Raw genomic sequence first — 22,644 nt, 5'->3', positions numbered from 1 at the left:
CCGTTGCGACACTTAATACCCTGTTATAAGACGCTTTTTTATCACCGCCTCTGTACTCGAAGCGAAAGTTGTCGCGGTGCGTTTTGGCGCAACGCGGTGTCGATGTGCGTGTTGTGTGCGCGTGTGACGATATTTACACAACCTTGTTGACGCCGGGGGGGTGCGTCTTACTTTCCAGAGAACCTTGTAATCGAGAGAGAACGCTATTTGTGTTTAGTAATTATTAAACGGCTGATAAGCGCTTTAAAGTTGATCAAAACATCATCATCATCTTTCAATTTAAAGCTTTCGTGACTGCAGGGATTCATCTTCTTGGTTCTTTCGGTACAGTCACGCAGAAGTGAAGTAATAAAATAATAAAAATAAAACATAATAAAATAATTCTCACGACGTTTCGGCCACAACGCAAGCATCCGTCCTCAGGTGAAGACCAGGTCTGTCGGGGAGACAGCGTCTGAATTATTTTATTATGTTTTATTTTTATTATTTTATAACTTCCCTTCTACGTGACTTTACCGAAAGAACCAAGAAGATCATCATCATCATGTTCTCTATGGGCTGCGTAAAACGAGCATCGGTCTGATGTGACAAAGCCAGCATCTTCAAGGGTATCTCTGGGTGGGTACATTCCTTTGCTAAACTGGTGCAGAAATTCCACAGTGATCGGATCCCGCCAGAGGAACGTGGAATTGTCACCGCTGGGTTTCGTGGCCTTTCTCAAGGGGGCTCATGACGGCCGTGTCGCATCTGAGCAAAGCCGACGGGCGAAAGAAAGCCGGCGAATTGGTAGCACAGCAAGTAGATGGAACTTGAGAACTCCCATCTCATATGTGGCGAGTTGGTACTTCTCCCCCGGGAGGTATGACGGATTCACCGCCGTCGGCGAGTCCGTGTTGTCGCGTGGTTGTCGGAAGTAGGGCAGTGCAGCAAGTAGGTTAGCTGCGATACAAATTGAACACTCTAATCACAAACACACACACACGTGTATGTTTGTGATTAGAGTGTTCAATTTCTATCGCAGCTGGGTATGTGTGTGTGTATAAGCATTTATCCGGGGCACTGCAGTTTCAGCGTGTCGAAATACAGGTCACACGCAAACACGCACATACACGCACGCACACACGCACACACACACAACAACAACAACCGCCATTCGCCACTAAGTGGCGGTGACGTCACCACGACGCCTGTGCCAGGCTATGTGCACATTGAGGCCACGTGAAGTGTCGAACGCCCGCTGACAGGAGGTCACGGGGCAGACCCAGGTGACACGGGTCAACTGACTGAGATGACTGGCTGATGCACCACCTGTGCCCTATACTGTGCCAACTTGCTGTGCTTTAATCTTAATTTTTGGAGCTTTCGTGACTGCAGGAATTATTCTTTGGTTCTTTCGGTTAGTTAACATCTCGCTCCCCCCCCCCCCATCGTGTCGAATGCCGCGCCAGGAGATATTGGAATCGAACCGGCGAGCTCCAGATTGCAAATCCATCGTGACTCCAACTCATTACAATCGTGGGGGGGGGGGGGGGTCTCCTTCCTGCTATTGTAGCCTCTCGATCTTTGGGGGCAGAGTCAGGGGCCCTACCGTGGCAAGGAGATGTTAACTACCTCGCCTGGTGTGCAGGAGGTCGTGGGTTCGATCCCGACCCTGACGCCTGCTGCTGTGTATTTGTAGTTTGCGTGTCTCTCTCTCCCATCATCATCATCACGGTGGCTAGGAGATGTTCACTACCTCGCCTGGTACACAGGAGGTCGTGGGTTCTATTCTGACCCTGACGCCTGCTGCTTTATATTTGGAGTTTGCGTTTCTCTCTCTCTCCCCGTGATCGCGTGGGTTTTTCTCCAAGTCCTCCGATATTTTCCCCCCTCCACATTTAGATGGTCGTGGCGTTTAGAGTGTTTGGCTGCTGCTGTACATCCCCACGTGACGGTGATAGTGATGATGGGCCCACTTCGGCAAGCCATCATTTTAGATAGCTGGGGTCGCTCCTGAAAAAGCGCCAAGTAGCAGCTCGGTGGAGGCCTGACGCCTGGTGAAATATAAAATATTAAGTTTAAATTTCGATTTAAAGCTTTCGTGACTGCAGGGATTCATCTTCTTGGTTCTTTCGGTATAGTCACGTAGAAGGGACATAATCAAATAATAAAAATAAAACATAATAAAATAATGTTTTATTTTTATTATTTTATTACTTCCCTTCTACGTGACTTTTTATCATGTTTTATTTTTATTATTGTATTACTTCCCTTCTACGTGACTTTACCGAAAGAACCAAGAAGATATAAAGTTTAAACAAAAGTCTCGACCGCTCACGTTCACCTCTCGCCTCCTAGCAGTGGCATCTCCACCCCCCCCTGCCCCCCCCTGTCCGTCCGTCCCCACTCCGTTCGTTTATCCACGGAGCGCAGTGTTCCCCTTCACGTTCTCGTCGCTCACGCATCGCCCCACGGGGCAGCCACCGACACACAGCGGGAACAGAAGCAGCGATTGTTGTTGCTGTTGTGGTGTAAACCGCACTGCCACCCCTCATATGACAAGTTGGGGGGTGGGGGGGGGGTTGGGTTGGTTCATCACCACAGCCAATTCCATCCGTGTCACAAAGGGGGCTCATTGTGAGACACCGCAGCCAGGGCACAGCATGTGACGCCCAGCACCTCGTGACGAGCGCGGGCTGCCCGGGCCCCCCTCGGGGCGGACACTCGAAATATGAAAGTGATGAAGAGACGACGCACGCGCACACCACGTGACACCCAGCCCTGGTGTGGTGCCATGCACACCACGTGACACCCAGCGTGGTGTGGTGCCATCCACACCCCCGGGAATCGAACTCGGGACTCCCGGATTCGCAGCGCACTAACCACTACACGACCGCTCCCCACACAAAAACTCACTCACGCACACACTGGCACACACTGGCACACGCACACACACGCACACACTCACACACACGCACACACTCACACACTGGCACACACTCACACACTGGCACACACTCACACACACTCACACACTGGCACACACTCACACACTGGCACACACTCACACACACGCACACACACACACTGGCACACACTCACACACTGGCACACACTCACACACACTCACACACTGGCACACACTCACACACTGGCACACACTCACATAATCACACTCACATACTCACACACTGGCACACACTCACACACTGGCACACACTCACACTCACGCACACACTGGCACACACTCACACACTGGCACACACACGCACACACTCACACACTGGCACACACTCACACACACTCACACACTGGCACACACTCACACACTGCCACACTCACATACTGGCACACACACCAGCACCAGTGACGATTATGTAAACTGGTCCTGGGCTTCGCCTAGGTCGGCTCAGCCTCAAATGAGTACGTGGTGAGGCGTGTAAACATCGCCACTGGGGAGACAAAGGCGGCTGGGCGTGGTGCTGTCCACCCACCCCCTTCACAGGTGCTGCTACTCGCTAACAGCACTTGCCCCTCGAGTCTGTTACAGGCTACACGGGGGAACGTCGCCTTTGATGCTTTCGATGGCATCAGCTGTTGACTTGATGTGTCGCGTCCGTGAGCATCGGAGTGGTGACGACGACGATGAGGGTGGTGATGATGATGACGATGAAGGTGATGATGATGAAGGTGATGATGATGATGACGATGATGAAGGTGGTGATGAAGATGATGAAGGTGGTGATGATGATAATGATGATGAAGGTGGTGATGAAGATGATGATGATGAAGGTGGTGATGATGATGACGATGATGAGGGTGGTAATGATGACGATGATGATGATGACGATGAGGGTGGTGATGATGAAGGTGATGATGAGGGTGGTGATGATGATGAAGGTGATGATGACGATGATGAGGGTGGTGATGATGACGACGATGATGATGACAATGATGAGGGTGGTGATGATGAAGGTGATGATGACGACGATGATGTTTGATGCCGACTTATAAGGCAGGAGGAAGGCTTCGTCAGTGGGGCGACAGCACAGCAGGTAGCTTGTTGTTGTTGTTGATGTTTTGCAATCACCTCTCTGCTGTGGAGTGTTTCAGTGTTGTCCGCCCTTCCTTGTTGCGCGCGCGTGCGACTTTTCTCCAGGGAAGTCCACCACCACCACAACCACCACAACCACCACCACCACCACAACCACCACAACCACAACCTCTCTCCACCGGGGAACGCATCGCGAAGACAACGAACGATCCCACCCCGCCGAGCCGCCTCCTCCGTGCGCTGTTCCACGGGGTAGGATTGCCTCTCGCCTCTTGGTGATTCATCACGCGACATGAACTCCCACGTGACTTTACCGAAAGAACCAAAGGGTATGGATTCGTGCAGTCACGAAAGCTTCAAATCAAGATTAAACTATTAAAACTAAACACATTTTTAAAATAAAAAATGTTGGCTTAGGTCGCGTAAATGATATGAATGTGTCGTTAAACCGGCCACCACCCGACACAGCTGATTAGTAAGGGTTGTCAACAGAACGTGTCACTAGCACAGCACTAACCGGTGTGTTGGAGAGCCAAGCCACAACATTTACAATCTGAGTACGACGTTTCGCCAGTAATTACAACGAGCATCATCAGGCGCGCAGCCAAAACCTATATTATGGATGCTATCGATCGCGAAAGCCTACGTGTTAAACTAAACTAGTTTAATTTCACCAGGTTAAGGCCCCGCACTGAGCTGGTATGTAGCTATTTCTTCAGAAGCGACTCTGGCCACAACAAACGAAAGCGCGACGAAGTTTCGGCTTCTCGTCAACGTGTAAGAACTCTGCAGCAGCCACACCGGCTACACGCGTGGCGATGCAGGACACGGAGACAAAAAACCACGCGACCACGGGGAGAGAGAGAGAGACACGCGAACGCCAAATATACAGCAGCAGGCGTCAGGTTCGAGATCAAACCCACGACCTCCTGTACACCAGGCGAGGTAGTTAACATCTCCTAGCCACCGCAGCGCCTCCATAGAGTGTGGGCGCGAGACTCGTGATGGTGATGATGTTGTGTGACGATGACGACGATGATGATGTGTGCGATGTGACGACGACGACGATGATGATGATGACGATGATGTGACCTTTGGGTCGCTTGTTTGCAGGACCGCGATTCTGTTCCAGAGGAATTGGAGAAGCGAGCGAGCGAGACGGAGGGGTGGAGAGGGGGGTGGGTGGCGCATGAGGAAGCGAAACATCACAACCCCCCCCACCGGCCCCTCAGAAACAAAAAGCACCGCACGTCCCCCGTGTGATATGTTTGATATATTAGGTTGTTTCTTACGCACGCAACTATATATCAGACATATGCGTACGGTGGACGGGCCGAGTCAGCCTCCACGCCGGGGACTCGCGGCCGGCGCCGTCCTCTCCGTCCCTCGTCCGGCGTCTTCGTGCGGTCCACGGACGATGACACGCGGGGTTCGTCTTGCCCGTGGTTTTTTTAAAAAGTTTTCTTTTATTTTTCTGCCGATGGCAACTCATCGGTGCGCGGGTTTCCGCGCTGTTGTCGGCGAGCTTTAGCCGACGCTCCACTCGTGCATCATCATCAGCTCGTCCGCACTTGCTGCTGCTGCCACGGTGTGGGCAGTGGGTGATGCGGGTTGAGGGGTTGGACCATGAGGCCGCTTCGTGAGAGCTCAAACCCCCGGGGATCTTCTGCGTTGGGTTCCTCGCAGCGAGCTGGCGCTAGGAGATGTTAACTACCTCGCCTGGTGTACAGGAGGTCGTGGGTTCGATCCCGACCCTGAGAATGCCAGCTGTTGCTGTATATTTGGAGTTTGTGTGTCTCTCTCTCTCCCGGTGGTCACGTGGATTTTTTTTCCGTGGAAAAAAAAGAGCTCTGTAGCTCATCGGATTCCTCCAGTCCAAAGATTCTGATAAAGATTCTGATTCTGAATGTGCAGCCCTGCAATTGCTTATGTGCGTTGTGTGTATGTTGTGTTTTGTATGTGTCTATGTTGGACTTCTTTTGCTCCACGTTATGTAGCCAAATCGTGCTAATCGGAGGGGGGGGGGGGGGGGGGCAAGGACACACACAAACTACGTCGTTCTTGTTCAGAAGCGACCTGGCCATCAAAAATGATCGCTCAATAAAGCGGCTTGACATCGGTGGGAAATTTATAGCAGCAAAATTACTCTAAACGCACCACCGGGAAAGAGAGAACGCGCAAACTCCAAATATACAGCAGCAGCAGCAGGCGTTGGGGGTTGAGTTCGAGCCCACGACCTCCTCCATACCAGGCGACGTAACGTGACCAAAGCCCCCACCGAGTCGGCCAAGCGTTGCGTGCAGAGGAGTTTATAAATCCGCGCACGAAGGCGTCTCTCTTTCTATCGGCAACGGCGTCATTGGAATCGCAGCGCGCTGGCGCGCGTCAGGACGACGCCACCGTTTTACTCTGCGCTCATTTCGTTACGAAGCCACACGCGGAACGCCAGCGACAGCGGCGACGTCGTCTTGCTCGACATTTGACGCACATGCTGCTGGGATTCCAAGATACGATTTTGCCACCGAAGAAAAAAAAAACGTGGTAGTTCCCAAAGAAGCCTCCCCCCCCCCCACCCAGCTTGCGGGGGCGAAACGTCAGACATTCGTGACGACGTACAGACCCGAGGGCTGTACAGCTCCGAACGCGAAAACGTGTGCAGCAGTAGAACGCACGCAATGGACAGACAAGTGTGGCACCAGATAAAAAAGTGCTTTATTTGTTCTCAACAATTATAATACAATCATCACACCAGCGCAGCAGCCAACGTCGCACTGCAGCAGTGAGAACGGAGTGGAATTCACCTCCACGTGGCCACCACGAGCCAGCGGCGGGAAAACCCCAAGGGAATTTTTTTTGGCAAGGGGTCGTCCCGCGTGGCTGTCCATCCGCCGTTGACAACCCACGTAACGTGCCACTCGCTTTAAGTCGACCCCGAATGGACGATTAGGCAGCTGACCAGCGCCGCGTGAGATATCGACTTGGAACTGCAAGCCGGGCGACCTCTGGCCAGTGGACACTCCAAAAGTCAAAACATACAAGCAAATCACGTGCACGCGTTTGAAAACACAAAAGTATTCCGTTCACTTTTTGAAGCCTCGAGCAAATCGGGCAAGCGAAACTTCACGTCTTCCGCCAAACAATCGATTTTGTTTCGTCACGTTGCACACAGCTACGCCGTTGTGGCAAAATTTGGCAAAGGTATAAACACAAAACTATACAGGGCGTTCTTACATTAATTATATACAAGACATTCAAAAAAACAAGTGACCATTTCACAATCGTATTTTTGTACGCCACGGTCTTGGATTTGCAAGGTGGATGCATCTTACACGAACGGCAGTGCATCAAAAATAATTCCCACGCGCCAACAAAGCCAACGGTTTGCGTTGGGATAACGGTCCGTCGGAATCCCCCAAATCAAACGCCGGAAATTCTACGCTCCTATGACGAGGACCAGGGCGGGTTCGTAGTCCGAGTATCAACATTGGCAGTCCGGTTTCTGCAGATCGTCGGGTGTTTATTGTGCAGGGAGTAAGGTGTTCGTGGTGCAGTGTGTAGGGTTTCGTGGTGCAGCATGGAGCGTGTTCATGGTGCAGTGTGTAGGGTTTCGTGGTGCAGCGAGTAGAATGGGCATGGTGAGGCGTGTAGGGTGTTCAAGGGGCAGGGTGCTGATCGACGTTGTGTTCAAGTGGAATGCATCATGAACAACATCTGATACAGGGAACAAACAAATTAACTCAATAAAAAATTTACTTAATGTATTTTATAATCCCTTTCATACATTTAGAATCGTGAATAAATGTTAAAAAGTTTGTGTACCTTTAATTATTATGTTGCAGTGGTACATGTAAAGCGTTGTGGTTGCTTTATCGCGAAGGGGGCGCGCGCTGCATTAAATAAAGTTTGATTGATAAACGCAAGCTCCGCACACAAGATGTGCTCGTTTTATTAATCCCCCGCCGTTTTATCCGCTTGGGGGCGATGAGCGAGTGGATGTTATACGCAAGTCAGTTGCACGCCAGTCGGCGTGGCAATGTGTGCGCGAGCACTCAAGCGAGCGCTAATACGCGTGCGTGTGCGTGTGTGAGAGAGAGCATGCGTTGGTGAGCGCGAGGGTTTGAGCGAGTGCATGCGAGTGTAGGGCATGCGAGAGTGAGAAGGTGAGTGAAGGGACAGGCGAGTGCTGTGGGCGAGTGCTGTGGGTGAGTGCTGTGGGTGAACCCCTCTCCCGTGGCCCAGATGACTGCAAGTTGCAGGGTGGGGTGTCCCCGCTTCACCGCTGAATCTTGGAAACGCGCAAGCGATTCAGCGCTAATTTTACTTAGAGGCATAGCGTCGGGTTTTATTTTTTAAGACGTTGTTACTCACCGCAGAGAACTGTAGCGACACGACTGCCGCACTCTACGATAGCTGGCGGCAACACTGTGCCTCACGCCCTCCCCGCATGGCCTTGTGGGAGCATCTGTACCGATAAAGTTATTATATTTTGGCTTTTCTTCTGGGTTAGGTTAAGATAGTTGTGTTTAGTTTCTACTGTAGCTTAGTTGATAGAATGAGCGAGTGGGTGAGTGAGCGGGCGAGCTCGCGGTGATGGGAACACGACAGTTTGTGGACAGAACGGAGATGGGGTACGGGTCGTGGGGGGGGGGGGTCACAACCTTTGACCCGATCCTCTGTAATGTGGCGCAGGGGACGGCGTTGACCCGGCAGCCTCCTCCTCCAGGTGGTAACGGCACACGGGGCACGTGGCAGACTGCCGAGGGAGGGGAAGAGGAGCGCAGCAAAAATGAACCACCCTCACCCGGGGAAGCAACTCATCATGGGCAACTCCCAAGTATCGAGGCCGCTCTATGCTGACGCAAGCCAAGGGCAGCGCTCACAAGGGCAGCGCTCACAAGGGCAGCGCTCAACTTCAACACGATTCCGGCGGTGGGAATTCCACATTTCTATGACGGCTGGGGGGGGGGGGGGGGCAATTTTTCCATTGCTCAAACATCAACTCTTGGTTTCCAAAACAGCAGTGCTTATTTTATCTACCAGTGAGAGACGATGGGCCGCGATTACCCCTGATGAGGAGTTTCAAGCTTGCAACATTTCGAAGTGAAAATCCCCACGGGGTATTTCGCGAGTGTATGTGCATGGGCTTTAAGTCCCGAGCGGTCTCTCAAGTGATTCAAAACAAAGATCTCAGCAAAAGCCATCACGCAAAGACGGTGGCCACCGCATCATCGCGCCGCGCTTTCAGATGCGCTTCTGCGGCCGTCTGGAACGCTCTTCCTTTCGATATTTGGCAGCTGCTGGGAGCTGTGTATTTTTAAATCTTCTAGACTGACGACTCATTTCTTTAACAACTGCTTTGTGTTTTAGTTTGTTGAACTTGTCCCGCACCTCCGATTTAGCACAGTTGGCTATGTACTGTGCGAAAGAAGTTCAACTCACACACATACATGTACACACGCTCCCTGTTACGATTGTTGCAATGGAATCACTCAAGTATCTATTAATATAAAAAACTAAAACAGAGTTTGTGCAAGGCTACCTTCTTGAGCCACTGCTCGATGCAGGACGTGTGGAAGAGATGGCGGCAGGGCAACGTGGTGGCTTGATCTGTGCGCACAAACTCGCTGCAGCAAATGGTGCAGATCTGCTCCAATACTGGTTTGTTGGGTAGGAGACAAAACAGCAGCAGCAACAAGTCAATCCACGGGCAGACTTCGTCGAAGCGTTGACAAACTTCTCCAACGGGCGCGTTCCCAACGCGTCTCACCGTCCACTCGCGCGGCACGGCGGGATCGCTCCCCGCGCAGGAATTCGTCCGTCCAGTGTCAGTGATAATCCGCCCTCTCGTTTCACTTTCTTATCTTGGCGGAATTTAAATAGCGTCTTAACCGGGGCACTTTACAGAGAATTAAGAAGGTACATAGAAATAGAATTGGTGGAGATGAGGTGAATACAATAGATGAGAGGAAGCAATGGGGGGAACATCTGTGATGATGCATGAATTCGGTAAAAGCGAAAATTGATGACAGTGAATGATGATGAATGGATTGATTGTCGCATCGTACGTAGCCAACCGTGCTAATCGGTGAAACAGTGTTGAGTCTGTGGGCAGCGTTGAGTCTATGGGCAGTGTTGAGTCTATGGGTAGTGTTGAGTCTGTGGGTAGTGTTGAGTCTATGGTGCAGTGTTGAGTCTGTGGGTAGTGTTGAGTTTGTGGGTAGCGTTGAGTCTATGGGTAGTGTTGAGTCTATGGGTAGTGTTGAGTCTATGGGTAGTGTTGAGTCTGTGGGCAGCGTTGAGTCTATGGGTAGTGTTGAGTCTATGGGTAACGTTGAGTCTATGGGCAGTGTTGAGTCTATGGTGCAGCGTTGAGTCTATGGGTAGTGTTGAGTCTATGGTGCAGCGTTGAGTCTATGGGTAGTGTTGAGTCTATGGGTAGTGTTGAGTCTGTGGGCAGCGTTGAGTCTGTGGGCAGCGTTGAGTCTGTGGGCAGCGTTGAGTCTGTGGGCAGCGCTGAGTCTATGGGCAGTATTGAGTCTATGGGCAGTGTTGAGCCTATGGTGCAGTGTTGAGTCTATGGGTAGTGTTGAGTCTATGGTGCAGTTTTGAGTCTATGGGCAGTGTTAGTCTTATGTGCAGTGTTGAGTCTATGGGCAGTGTTGAGCCTATGGTGCAGTATTGAGTCTATGGGTAGTGTTGAGTCTATGGGTAGTGTTGAGTCTGTGGGCAGCGTTGAGTCTGTGGGCAGCGTTGAGTCTGTGGGCAGCGTTGAGTCTGTGGGCAGCGCTGAGTCTATGGGCAGTATTGAGTCTATGGGCAGTGTTGAGCCTATGGTGCAGTGTTGAGTCTATGGGTAGTGTTGAGTCTATGGTGCAGTTTTGAGTCTATGGGCAGCGTTAGTCTATGTGCAGTGTGAATGTTGAACTTATTTCGCACCGTAAGTAGCCAACCGTGCTAATCAGAGGTGCAGGGGTGAGTGTGTGGGCGAGTGTGTGGGTGTGTATGTACATATGAAGGAGGCTCGTGAAAGACGCTACTGGGCAGTCGTTCTTCAACAACTGAGGGCAGAGGAGCGACGCTCACAACAACGAGCGGCGCGCCGGGCGGATGAAATGCAGCAAATTGGCACAGTAGGAGGTACAGCTGGTGCATCTACCGGTCATCTCGGTCAGCCAACCCATGGCACCTGGGTCTGCTCCGTGACCTCCTGTCAGTGAGCCTTCGACACTTCACGTGACCTAAAAGTGCACCTGGCTTGGCACAGGCGCCGTTGTGACGTCACCGTCACTCGTGGCAAATGGCGGGTATTGGTGTGTATGTTAAACTACTTTCGCACCGTATGGAGCCAACCGTGCAAATCGGAGGTGCGGGGAAGGACAACAACAACAACGTGGGGAGTGTGGTTGGTGGCAGATACCGTTGTCATTGATGAAGAAGACAGGCAGACTCGATATGAGCGCGCTGGAGGCCGGGGTAGGCTGGACTTGAATCCCATAGACGTTGTCGATGAGGGCATGCAGGTTAGCAATGGCACTCTGCGTGGACAACGACAATAAAAACAAAGAACCCTCAGAATAGCCTTAACAGACTGTCGGGGAAAGTGCCCTTAGCGAGCACCTACGAAGGCCAGCACGGCACACGAACGGGGTGTGGGTCGCCAGCACCACGCCCGGCCCCCTGTCTCCCCTGTGGTGATGTTTGCACACTGTATCAGGGTCGACCAAGGGGGAACACCAGGACCGGTTCAATTAATCGTCACTGGTGAGGGCCGTGAGGCAGGAATCGAACTCGGGTCGCCAGATGGGTTATCGGAATTTTTGAGGCTCCCACAAGGCCATGGGGGAGGGCGCGTGGCACAGTTTGGCGCCAGCTATCGTAGGACATTGTACAACGGCGCTACACCTCTATAAATAAAACGAAGGCTGAACCACTTGCGCGTTCCGAGATTCAGCGGTGAACGGGACCCCCCCCCCCCCGCCATCCGCAAGTTGCAAGACGTCTCGGACCGGGAGAGGCTTAAGGGTGTTAATGGCCAATCAATGAGCGCTTACACATGGCAGAAGACTGGATCTCCCGGGAAAAAACCCAACCCACGCGTGTGTGCTTACCTCAACGGCAGACAGCCGATCTTCCAAAGGCAAGAGAAGAAAACGTCCGGGGTTGAAGACCTCGGCTTCCAGACTGAAATGAGCACAAAGGCAAGTGCTATTATAGCAAGGAGCACGTATGATGGCTGGCACTGTGGCACACGGGGGGGTGGGTGGCCAGCACCACGCCCGGCCGCCTTGGTCCCCAAGTAGCGATGTTTACTGCATGCCGCACCAGGTACTCATTTGAGGCCGAGTCGACCTAGGGGAGGCTCAGGACCTATTTAGATAGCGAGCGGGAATCGAATTCGGGTCGCCGGGTTCGTAGCGCAGTGTGCTAACCAATGCACCACCGCTCCTCACATGCACACGAACGCATTGTTTACTACTGTATACTTTACTATAAGACTGCGTCTCTACAATCAACTAAGAATGCTCTACAACTGTAAAAGATTACATTACGTCTTATATTACGTAGGCTTAGTTCCCTTCTTGAAAAGTTTTATGTACTTGGAAAATTTGGTGACACAGGGACGAGATGTTAACTACCTCGCCTGGAATACAGGAGGTCGTGGGTTCAATCGCGACCCTGATGCCTGCTGTATATTTGGAGTCTGCGTGTCTCTCTTTCGCTGGTCGTGTGGATTTTTCTCCGGGTTTAGAGTCTTTGGCTGCTTTAAATCTCCACACGATAGGTAACCAAAAAAAAACTCTATTATGGATGTATATTAGGAGTTTGCGTGTCTCTCTCTTTCTCTCCCCGTGGTCGCGTGGATTTTTCTCTGGGTCCTCCGGTTTTATTTCCCCCCTTCCACATTTGGAATCGACGTCACGCGATCGACCATTCGGCTGAACATTTCCCGCGTGATCACGATGATGAGCCACTTCGCCGAGCTGTCATTTGCGATAGCCAAGTCGCTTCTGAAAAGGGCTACCTATCTCAGTGGGACTTACCTGGTAACACAAAATAGTTTAGCTGAAAAGTTTATTCTAACATCCATTTTACCATTAAATGAGATTAAATGTCCGCGGCAGACTCTAGAAATTATGCAATTGATTCTTGAATAGAAATATTAGGGAAATCTCACAAACTGTTAACAGTTCAACAGTTTAATTTTGGTGAACAATGAGTTTCACTCTCCGATAACCGTCATATATTTGATTAAACGGCACCCACCATTCCTCATGGGTGCCGGATATTAAACGAATCATTTGCTGCACGTTAAAAAAATACAAATCTCTCACCTGAAGTCGGACACAAACTCGTTGGTGGCCATTGCCGTGTCTGCGGAATTGAAGAAAAAGGTCTCCCCCTCTGAGGCATCATCGTCATCACCGTGACCGTCATCAGCATCATAATCATCATCATCGTCGGCGCCACCACCATCGCCTTCGTCGTCACCGTCGTCGCCGCTCAAGCGCAGCTCCTCTTCACACAGCACCCACGGTGGCGGCCGCTGCAGGAGATTCCTGAGCGGGAGAGAGACGGTGGAGGGGTGGGGGGGGGGTGCCGGGTTTTAATTCGGCGTCATTGGCGACAAGACGGCCTGCACAGATTGAGTCACGTTGCCTAGTCTCTGGATTTAATATGGTCATTCGGCCTGTTAAAATGATGGGACCGTGGAATTGCCAGTCCACCAGATCATCCCCACGCACGGCATGGGTTTTCTCCGGGCAATCCGAATTTGTCCCACGTGATGCCAACGATGTAACTGGCCAAGCACCCCAACGCGAGATCTTCCCAACAAATGGTGAGGCTTTTTTACTCTTAGAGTTTTTCGGTAAAGTCACGTAGGTAAAAATAAACAATAAAAATAAATAAAATAAATAATACAAATAATATAAATAATAATAAATACACTGCACTTAATACAGTAAATTCAGCTGTGACGGTCCCACCTGATGACGGAGACTTGTGTTGCCTCCGAAACGTCGTGATTTAATATTTTATTTCTATTTGTGATTTCCAATATGTTTATTATTTATGTTTATTATTTATTTTATACTTTTTATTTTCATTATGTATTTTTATTATTTATTTTTACCTACGTGACTTTACCGAAAACACCTAAGAGTATGAATCCTTGCAGTCACGAAAGCTTCAAATCTAGGTGAGGCTTTTCCTCGGCAAGATCCTGGCACCTCCGATTACCACGGTTGGCTACGTACGTTTGGCGAAAGACGTTCAACGCACGTGCGCGCGCGTACGTGCAGACGGGGCGGGCGCAAAAGCATCAGAAAAAAAATCTCCTACCTCAAGGCTTCTTCGGCGAGGGCGCCGACGTCGATGAAGGAGGCGTCGTTAACGGACGTGGTTTCTCCCTCCGACTCGTCGTCGCCATTGAAGAGCTCCTCCAAGGAGCCGTCAACACTCGACATGTGCAGGAACAGGGGTTGCCTTGAGGATGAACAACACAGACGCTTGAGAGACGCGTGAGAGATGCGCGAGTAATGCGCACGCGTGCGGTTTACAAGGGTAAAAGAGGCGGCCACCAACGCTGGCGCGGGCCGCGTCTCTGGACAAAACTTGACGCCAAAAACAACGCAAAGGAAGCCTCGTGATGTAGATGCTCACCGAGCTCTCATTACTCTGATAGTGCGTTGTCTTTGAACTGTGCGCCTTTTGGCGTCATCTGGTCGAGGACCATTTGAGACAAGGCTCTAAGAAAAGCTGCCTCTGGTGTGGACCAATCAGTTTCAAGGACAATGCATAAATTATCAGAGTATTGTTTTTTGTTTGCATTTGACTGCAAGTATTGTGGTTAATGTAAGCATGATTCCTTGCAAAGGGTGTCAGTTTTGTTGCCAGAAAAAAGGGGAAAAACCCTGTTAGTATATTTTGGTACTGGCAAAGGAGGCCTCGTGATGATGAAGTATATTGTACGCGGCAATCTCGTGAATATTCATGGTGTTGTGTGCACGCATACATTAATATATGTTCAACTTGCTTGAGAACCTGGATTAACTACAGGTAAGTAACAGTAGGGTGAGTGTGCGAGCGAGTGCAGGGTGAGTGTGTGAGCGAGTGCAGGGTGAGTGTGTGAGCGAGTGCAGGGTGAGTGTGTTTGAGTGTAGGGTCAGTGTTTGTGAGTGTAGTGTAAGAGTGTGTAAGGCGAGTGTGTTTATGAGTGAAGGGTCAGTGTGAGTGAAGGGTGAGTGTGTGTAGGGTATGTGTGTAGGGTGTGTGTAGGGTGTGTGTGTAGGGTGTGTGTGTAGGGTGTGTAGGGTGTGTGTGTAGGGTGTGATTGTAGGGTGAGTGTGTAGGGTGTGATTGTAGGGTGAGTGTGTGTATATGGTGTGTGTAGGGTGTGTCTGTGCGAGTGTAGGGTGAGTGTGTGAGTGTGTGTAGGGTGAGTGTGTGTAGGGTGAGTGTGTGTAGGGTGAGTGCGTGTAGGGTGAGTGCGTGTAGGGTGAGTGCGTGTAGGGTGAGTGCGTGTAGGGTGAGTGTAGGGTGAGTGTCGGGTGAGTGTAGGGTGAGTGTGTGTAGGGTGTGTGTAGGGGGAGTGTAGTGTGAGTGTAGTGTGAGTGTGTAGGGTGTGTGTGTGTGTAGGGCGAGTGTGTAGGGCGAGTGTGTAGGGCGAGTGTAGGGTGAGTGTAGGGTGAGTGTAGGGTGAGTGTCGGGTGAGTGTAGGGTGAGTGTAGGGTGAGTGTAGTGCGAGTGTGTAGGGTGTGTGTGTGTAGGGTGAGTGCGTGTAGTGAGTGTAGTGTGAGTGTGTAGGGTGTGAGTGTGTAGGGTGTGTGAGTGTAGGGTGAGTGTAGTGTGAGTGTAGTGTGAGTGTAGTGTGAGTGTGTAGGGTGAGTGCGTGAGTGTAAGGTGAGTGTAAGGTGAGTGTAGCGTGAGCGAGTGTAGGCTAACTGTGTGCGAGTGTCGGGCGAGTGTGTGTAAGGGGAGTGTGTGAGTGCAGGGTGTAAACAAAAACTCGGCCTCAGGGTTTCCAAACACAGGGACTCTGCGGTGCGGGCTTAGTGTCAGTAATAAAAACTAACCCGTAAAAACAAAGTTTTTCACTCTAAATCCTTTATATGCGTGGCGGCTAGAGTCCTCTCGTCCTCTGGCTTTAGATGGCTGCCACCTATGGGTCAGATGATTGTCTGCCAGCATTAAGCAATTGGTAATTAAATATTTTTAAAAATTTCCCTAAACAGTGTAAAATTTTGGAGAAAAATTTTCACGAAAATCAATTGTCACGCACAACGAGTCTGTGTGGAAAATGTCAGCTCGATTGGATCACGGGAAGTGGGTTAAAAAACGACCGAAAGATTTGCAAGGTCGTAAGCAAGCAAGCAAGCACGCAAGCAAGCAAGCAAGCAAGTGAACTTAATATAAAAGATTTAAAAATATATTCGCCTGTGGAGGACGCGGGGCTCGATCCCGCGACCTTTGGCATGGGAAGCGAGGGCGCTACCAACTGCGCTACTCCGCCACGGCCTGTGGAGGGGTTACGCTCTGGGCTCTTACACTCTGACGTTCAGCCAAAGCCATGAATGCGTTCTATTTGAATATATGTAAAATAATTTTTTTTTGCCTAAAAAGTGTAAAATTTTGTGAAATTTTTTTCACGAACAATAATTGTCTGGCACAACGAGTCTGTGTGGAAAATGTCAGCTCGATTGGATCACGGGAAGTGGGTTAAAAAACGACCGAAAGATTTGCACGGTCCTAAGCAAACAAGCAAGCACGCAAGCAAGCAAACAAGCACGCGAACTTAATATAAAGGATTTAAAAAAAGAGCTTCATAGCTCATCGGATTCCTCCAGAATGAATAAATATTGCGACCGCGTGAACGTACAAAGCACGGAGGTAACGGTCGATCGCGAGCAAGAGAGCCAAGTTGTTATCGTAGTCGTCATCATCATCATCAAAGTCATCCAAGTCATCCATGATGATGTGGCCCTGTTCGATGATATCATCGTCGTCATCGTAGTCGTAGTCCATGTAGGAGATGCTGTTGCTGCTGCTGCTGCTAATGTTGCTGCTGATGAAGGGGACCCGCTGATCCGAGAGGGAGAACGTCTCCCAGCTCGAGTTGTCCGAGTCGCGCCTGTCGCCATCCTCCACTCCACTGTGCGACGAAGCGACACACGCACACAAAGATCCCGCGTATAGCTTGCAACAGACTGTTGGGGCAAGTGCTGTTAGCAGTCGCACCTACGAAGGCTGGTATGGCACACGAGGAGGTGGGTTGCCAGCGCCACGCCCGACCGCCTTTGTCTCCCCAGTGGCAATGTTTTTAACACCGCACCAGGTACTGAATTGAGGCCAAGTCGACCTAGGGGTGGCCCAATTGTCACTGGTGTTGGCTGCGAGTGGGAATCGAACCTGGATTGCCGGGTTCATAGCGCAGCGCGCGAGCCGCTACACTACCGTTCCCAACAGCAGCACAAAGACAAACACTGTTAATCTATATTCTTGGTTCTTTCGGTAAAGTCACGTAGAAGGGAAATTATAAAATAATAAAAATAAAACATAATAACATTAAATTCTCACGACGTTTCAGAAACAGAGCACTGTTAATCTACTCGACACTGTGCAATGTGCGTGTTTGTGGTGTGCGAGTGCGTGTGCCGTGTGCGTGTGACGTTGATGTGTGCGTGTGCCGTGTGCGTGTGCCGTGTGCGTGTGCCGTGTGCGTGTGCCGTGTGCGTGTGCCGTGTGCGTGTGCCGTGTGCCGTGTGCGTGTGCCGTGTGCCGTGTGCGTGTGCCGTGTGCGTGTGCCGTGTGCGTGTGCCGTGTGCGTGTGCCGTGTGCGTGTGCCGTGTGCGTGTGCCGTGTGCGTGTGCCGTGTGCGTGTGCCGTGTGCGTGTGCGTGTGCCGTGTGCGTGTGCGTGTGCCGTGTGCGTGTGCCGTTGATGTGTGCGTGTGCCGTTGATGTGTGCGTGTGCCGTTGATGTGTGCGTGTGCCGTTGATGTGTGCGTGTGCCGTTGATGTGTGCGTGTGCCGTTGATGTGTGCGTGTGCCGTTGATGTGTGCGTGTGCCGTTGATGTGTGCGTGTGCCGTGTGCGTGTGCCGTGTGCGTGTGCCGTGTGCGTGTGCCGTGTGCGTGTGCCGTGTGCGTGTGCCGTGTGCGTGTGCCGTGTGCCGTGTGCCGTGTGCCGTGTGTGCCGTGTGTGCCGTGTGTGCCGTGTGTGCCGTGTGTGCCGTGTGTGCCGTGTGTGCCGTGTGTGCCGTGTGTGCCGTGTGTGCCGTGTGTGCCGTGTGTGCCGTGTGTGCCGTGTGTGCCGTTGATGTGTGCGTGTGCCGTGTGCGTGTGCCGTGTGCGCCGTGTGCCGTGTGACGTTGATGTGTGCGTGTGCCGTGTGCGTGTGACGTTGATGTGTGCGTGTGCCGTGTGCGTGTGACGTGTGCGTGTGCGCGTGACGTTGATGTGTGCGTGCGCCGTGTGCGTGTGACGTTGACGTATGCGTGTGACGTGTGACGTTGATGTGTGCTCGTGTTCACCTGTTGTCTCTGTCCGACTCGGGCGACATCCGAGCCCACGGAGTGAGCAGGGACAACAAGATGGATGCCGATCCGTCCCTGTCGGCAGCCCCTCCGCTTCTTGCTTCACCATGGCCGCTTCTGGCTTCTCCACGACTGCTTCTCGTTTCTCCAATGCTTCCGATTCCTTCAAAGTTTCTCTTTTTCCTGCAGCTTCTCGCTTTTCCTCTGCTTCTTGCTTTCCCATTACTACTCCCCGCTTCCCCGCTGCTTTCATCATCCCCACTGCTTCGTTCTCCCCTGCTGCTTGTCGCTTCCTCGCCGCCTCTTGCTATTCTGCTGCTGCCTCTTGGTTTTGCATTGCTTCTCTTTTTCCTGCTTATGTTGACTTCTCTGCTCCTGCTTCTCGTTTCCCTACTGCTGCTTCTTGCTGCCCTAGTACTCATCTTCATCTTGCAGCGTTGTCCATCGCCAACAAATATCTCTCCTCTGCTACTGCCGCTTACGATTCCCCCAACAGTGCTCGCGTTTCCGATTCTGCATCTCGCTTCCCCGTTGCTATGTCTTTCCTCTCTGCTGCTGCTTCTCGATTCTCGGACGTTTCTCTCTTTCTTTGTGCCTCCAATTCGTCCACCGCTGCTTCTCCCAACTCTGCCGTCCCTTGCATCCCTGCTGCTGCTTCTTGCTTCCATACAGCTTCTGGTTTCCCTGAAACCCCCCTTCTCTCTGGCACGTCTCGCTTCTCGGCCGCTTCTTGCTTCACCAGCACCTTGTCTTGTTTGCTGGAAGCTGCGTCCCGCTTCGCCGCCACTTCCCGCTTCTTTCTCCGGACGTTCCTCCGAAGCAGCAGCTGTGGCGGGAGCGGCGGCGGCAGCAGCAACAGCCGCCTCAAACATCGACCTGAAACCAGAAACGTCACAACCGCTGCTGCTGTCTTCGTTTGAAGATCTGCTGCGCTTGCTACATTTCTCTCGGACTTTCGGGATAGCGCCACCAGTAACGGCAGCAGCTGCGCCTGCAGAAGCAGCAGCAGCGGCGGTAGCTCCATCCCTCGCGACTCTGCTGCGAGTGGAGCGTCGAGTAGGCTCCCGCTTGTTAACGGCGAGCTCGCAATCTTTGTCGCTGTCGTATTGACCGCGAGGATGCTCGCCGGCGTAGCAGCGACCCCGCAGATCTGTCGGCAAACACGGTCGTGGTTCCATTATCTGGGCTCGTGGGGGCAAGGGGGTGGCCCCAATAAAACAAAAACAATCAAAAATACGTGTTGATTGAGCAATATAAACATCATACACTGTTTATCTACGCAGAATGGGGGTGAAAACAAAGAATGCGCCTTCTCTTTTAATGATTGTTAGAGTAATCAGTTTATTGCCGACGTGTTCGCAGTCACGTGGGCACCGAGTCACCTTTACCCGAGGGATGCACCTTATATTTTTACCATCTATTAAACCTTCTCCCCCCCCCGCTCCCCACCCTTTTCCAGCTCCCTCTCTACCCCCCATTATGATAGTTATCTTACCCCTCATCCTCCCCTCCCCTCCCCACAAAAGCTTTCATGTTCCCGCTCGCAAAGGACCTGCATTTTACCCTCCGTTAAACCCTGGCGCCGATTTTGGAATTTTTTTCTTAATTTTATTTTATGTTGCCGAGTGATATACAGGGCCTAGATAGAGCGTGTTGCCGGCTGGTTAGCTCACTTGGTTAAAGCGTGGTGCTAATAACGCACAGGGCACGGGTTAGATTCCTGTACGGGGCCATGTGGTAGTTATTTTAATATTTGTATTTTTGTTTATCAAATTAAAACATTACAATTATTCATCATTAGAACCCTACCTCCTGCAATGGAAAATTGTTCGTATGCAAATTTCACATGCACCGATTCGAAAAAAGTCCACGTTTGAAAATTCCCTTCACGTGCACCACCCAAATTCCCCTCCACCTGCCTTTCCTTTCGCACACTCAGAAACACAGCGCACCTGACTCGTCGCGCCCTCGTCTCACGTGCGACGCAGTGGTGGCGGTGGTGGCGGTGGTGGTGGCGGTGGTGGCGGCGGGAGATGCAGAGATCCCGTCACGGGGCGGTGACGGCGGCGGCGGCGGATGAGGCGACGCTGGTGTTGCCGTCTCGGCGTCGGGGGCTGCCCGCTCGGGCCGGAAGCCAACGTACGCGTGCCGGCGCCCGTAGCGGTGGCCGCTCAGCGTGGTGTGTCGTGCCGAAGATGCCGGCTTCACATACTGCTGCCCCATGGCCGCTATCGACGGCTGCTGCTGCTGCCGATACTGCACCTGGGGGTACAGGCCAAGGCATCAAGTTCGAGAGGTTATCACCGACTTGCGACTGCTGTCTCTCGATGCCAGATCTCGCAGCGACGCATGGACGAAGGTTGAACTTCTTTCGCACCGGACGTAGCCAACAGCTCTAATCGAAGTGCAGGGAAAGGACAACAAACTAAACACAACAATAAGTTGTAAAGAAATTAGTTTGTCAATCGAGATGATGATTTAAAAGTGGCTTTCTAATATCGGAAGTTTGAGCGTTCCAGGCGGCCGCAGAAGCGAATCTGAAAACGCCGCGCGATGCGGTGGCGACCGTCTTTGCTCGATGGCTACTGCTGCTGCACCTGGGGCAGAGGTCAAGGCGTCAAGTTCAAGAGGTCATCACCGACTTGCGACCACGCTCTTTTGCTGCCAGTGCCACAGTCAACGCCGGATTGCCAACGCAGAGAGAGGCCGTGTAGTTTTGCGAATCCTCTTGTTGGTTTAGGGCACCACAAAGACGACAGTGGTATACTCTACGGCGCGGTCCATAGTTTGGTTTGCGTGGCCACAATCGCATACGACTGTGGCGTGGCGTCTTTAACACTCCATTTACGAAGATGTGCGCCACAGGCCTGATGATGTTCCGACGCGGTCGCCGATTGCTGTGACCCAGAGGTCGCAACCGGGTACCCGATACCCGTACCCTACCCGATACCCGGCTACCCGTACCCAGCCGGGTACGGGTACCCGTTTGCGACCCTGGTGCGGCCGGGTACGGGTAGGCCGTGAGTCACTGGTGAGTAACCGTCACTCATTTCGGGTAGGGTACGGGTAGGGAACGAGTGCAATCAATCTCGGAGCAAACCTGGAAAAGCAGTTGCGAGTAGCAGCAACATCATCAACACCAGCTACCATCACACGCCTCGCTAAAGAGAAGCTGTTCCAGCCCATCGCATTAGGGGCGAGTTCATTAAATGTTTGACCACATTTTACGGACTAATTTTTAAGTTGATCATTTTGTATGGCCCGCGAATGATGTTATCAATATCCAAATGGCCCTTGGCAGATACAAAAAATGTTCCTTCGCCCCTGGTCGAGACGTACACACGCATGGTGGACTTCTTTCGCACCGTACGTGGCCAAACCCGTGCCCAACGGAGATGCGGTGGACGGACAACGCTAACTAAAAGTGTTGCTTTAAAAGTGCATTTAGCTATTACTACCCGATACCGACAAGCTTCGTTTTTGCCATTACACACACGAAGTAATTATGCGCATTAAGTTAAAGTACGGAGTAGTTAAAACATTTTAATCAGACTTTGATTTCCGGGCCTACCCAGCCCGCGGCGGCTAGTCGAGGCAGAGGCAATTTTTAGTTTTTTTTAAAAAAAACCTTCTTTTTACACAACGGATATTCGCCCAACCGCGCTCGGCTGTACATCGCTACGCGGAGCGCTCACCTCGAGGTTGGAATCGCGGCTCGGCGCTCCCAAAGCGCCGCTTTTGACGCGGCCCGCTCGCGATTCCAAGCGACAACTTAACGCCGACAAGGAGCCGTTTGGATTTCCCACTCTATATAAGTGGAAGCGCCGGGTGGGTGGGCGGCAGGGGGGAGGAGTTGCGGATCACGTGGGGCGCTGTTCGTCCAATCGGCGCACGGCACGCGCTTGTCCGGACTATGTATTCGGGAAGCCTCTTCGTTCCCAAGGCGACGGTTACTAAACCACGTGATCGTAACATCGTTGCTTTTGTTATTTTTGCTTCATAATTAGTTGAAGATCGATGCGTCACAGTTTCGATTTTCGAAGCATGTCGTCAAATATTGTTGGAATAAAAAACGTATAA

At 51.7% G+C, this 22,644-nt stretch overlaps 1 protein-coding gene across 1 annotated transcript; it reads right to left on the bottom strand.

Annotated features, from left to right (window-relative positions):
* Positions 1 to 6,726: 6,726 nt before the first annotated feature.
* On the bottom strand, positions 6,727 to 22,361 carry LOC144736133 (uncharacterized). The gene is made up of 10 exons (XM_078618695.1): positions 22,260 to 22,361; positions 20,517 to 20,826; positions 18,562 to 19,714; positions 16,911 to 17,183; positions 14,375 to 14,518; positions 13,366 to 13,590; positions 12,142 to 12,214; positions 11,451 to 11,568; positions 9,573 to 9,688; positions 6,727 to 8,786 (listed from the first exon to the last, which is right to left on the bottom strand). The coding sequence occupies exons 2-10, from the start codon at positions 20,785 to 20,787 to the stop codon at positions 8,685 to 8,687; spliced, it is 2,475 nt and encodes an 824-aa protein (XP_078474821.1). The 5' UTR covers positions 20,788 to 20,826; positions 22,260 to 22,361; the 3' UTR covers positions 6,727 to 8,684.
* Positions 22,362 to 22,644: the final 283 nt, after the last annotated feature.

Source organism: Lampetra planeri, chromosome 59 (genome assembly GCF_965212315.1).
Source record: "Lampetra planeri chromosome 59, kcLamPlan1.2.h2, whole genome shotgun sequence".
Classification (NCBI taxonomy): domain Eukaryota; kingdom Metazoa; phylum Chordata; class Hyperoartia; order Petromyzontiformes; family Petromyzontidae; genus Lampetra; species Lampetra planeri.
This window is presented reverse-complemented; position numbering and strand designations above follow the sequence as displayed.